General features: G+C 53.3%; 1 protein-coding gene across 1 annotated transcript in view; it reads right to left on the bottom strand.

The window, feature by feature from the left end:
* The window catches only part of smg1 (SMG1 phosphatidylinositol 3-kinase-related kinase), a 74,471-nt gene that overhangs the window by 54,595 nt on the left and 18,404 nt on the right, over positions 1-1,472 (bottom strand). Inside the window, exons 12-13 of the mRNA XM_015398768.1 lie at positions 656-946; positions 443-573 (exon numbers count right to left, since the gene is read on the bottom strand). Coding sequence (XP_015254254.1) covers positions 443-573; positions 656-946 — 422 coding nt within the window. The remainder of the gene's footprint in view (positions 1-442; positions 574-655; positions 947-1,472) is intronic.

Raw genomic sequence — 1,472 nt, 5'->3', positions numbered from 1 at the left:
CCTGCTGATCAGCTCCCTCACTGCCATTGAAGGCTCCAGCGTGTTTCCTTTTCAGGTGCTGCATCATAACAGTGGTGCTTCCGTGCCATGTTCATTTGTTTTTACAAAAGTTGCATGTTACGACTTTTTTCGCTTTACAAAGCGCAGGCTGTCTGTGAATTGAGACGCAGCTTGCGTTTGCGGTATCGGTCATTAGAACAGTTGACTTTACTGCCTTTTCAAAACAGCCTTTTCTCACCAGCGGCGCTGACTCGCTCTGCCGTATTTTTTTTCTTCCCGCGTTTCAATCGAGTGGCAGTGATGACGACGGCGGCGGATGACGCATTAATCGCGCGACACAACTAATCGATGACGAAATTCGTTGCCAACTTTTTTAAAAGTCGATTTTTATCGATTTTATCGATTCGTTGTTACAGCCCTAGTAGAAAGCGTGTTCCCTTACCTGGTGCAGTGTGAATACAGCGAGTAGAGCACCGCGTACTGGATGGCGGGGTAGAACACAGCCAGCTCAGAGTGGACCAGAAGCAGGTTCTGGCTCAGCAGAGTGAAGACTGTTGGAGACAACGCCCACATCTAGAGGAAACGGAACAGACCTTCAGCATCCACATCTGCAGCTCCAGCAGAGGAAGAAGTCTGCGTCGTCAGACCAGCTCACCCCTATCAGCGAGTTCTTGGTGTTCCCGATGGTGGTGAGGGTGCTGAGGTTGAAGATGACGGTGAACTGAGCCTTCTCCACAGGCAGGCTGAGGGAGGCGAAGGCGGGGTGCTGGATGGTGGAGCACGGGCTGCAGGGGCCGGCGTCCCGGTCCGACGGAACCAGGCTCTCCATCAGGCTGCGCAGAGCGCAGGCCATCTCCCCCAGCACCAGTTTGTACGCCGCCTCCAGCGTGGGGATGTTCTTGAGGCTCAGCAGCGCCTGGTAAACGCCATGGACAGCGGCCATCACCTGTGGAGGACACCAAGAGAGGCGGGCGGTCAGTTCTGCTCAAACCTTTCAGGAAATCAGCTTCAGCGCCTTCTGGATCAGGGAAGCTGCTGATGGGAGGAGGTTTCCTACATGTGAACCTCTACAGCCTCAGTTTTTGGGATAAACGGGGGCCAGATGGGGCCCCACGTACGCCCAGCCTGACCGATTCTCGCTGCCAGCTTCTGATGCTTTCTGATTTGTGGGTCTGCAGCGCACCCCCCCACCACAGGTGCCTATTTTCTTCCCATCTAAACTTTGTTCCGGCAGCGTAAACAGGCGGCGTATAGAAAGGTTTATGGGACGTTTGCTGCACCTAGTGGCTCAAAGAGCGTGGACATGCAGAGCAGCTGTCAGTCTGTTCGTCTGATGCTGCGTCTGCTGGTCCTGCTGGTTTAAATCCAGCACTGACTGGGACTAAAGGGTTAAAGGTAAGCTGCTTAGAGGGACGTTCCTGTTTCTATGGTTTGAGTTTGAGGTTTGAAACTATGAGATAAAACAAAGGACT

The sequence above is a fragment of the Cyprinodon variegatus genome, unplaced genomic scaffold (assembly GCF_000732505.1).
Source record: "Cyprinodon variegatus isolate N-32 unplaced genomic scaffold, C_variegatus-1.0 Scaffold960, whole genome shotgun sequence".
Classification (NCBI taxonomy): Eukaryota; Metazoa; Chordata; class Actinopteri; order Cyprinodontiformes; family Cyprinodontidae; genus Cyprinodon; species Cyprinodon variegatus.
This window is presented reverse-complemented; position numbering and strand designations above follow the sequence as displayed.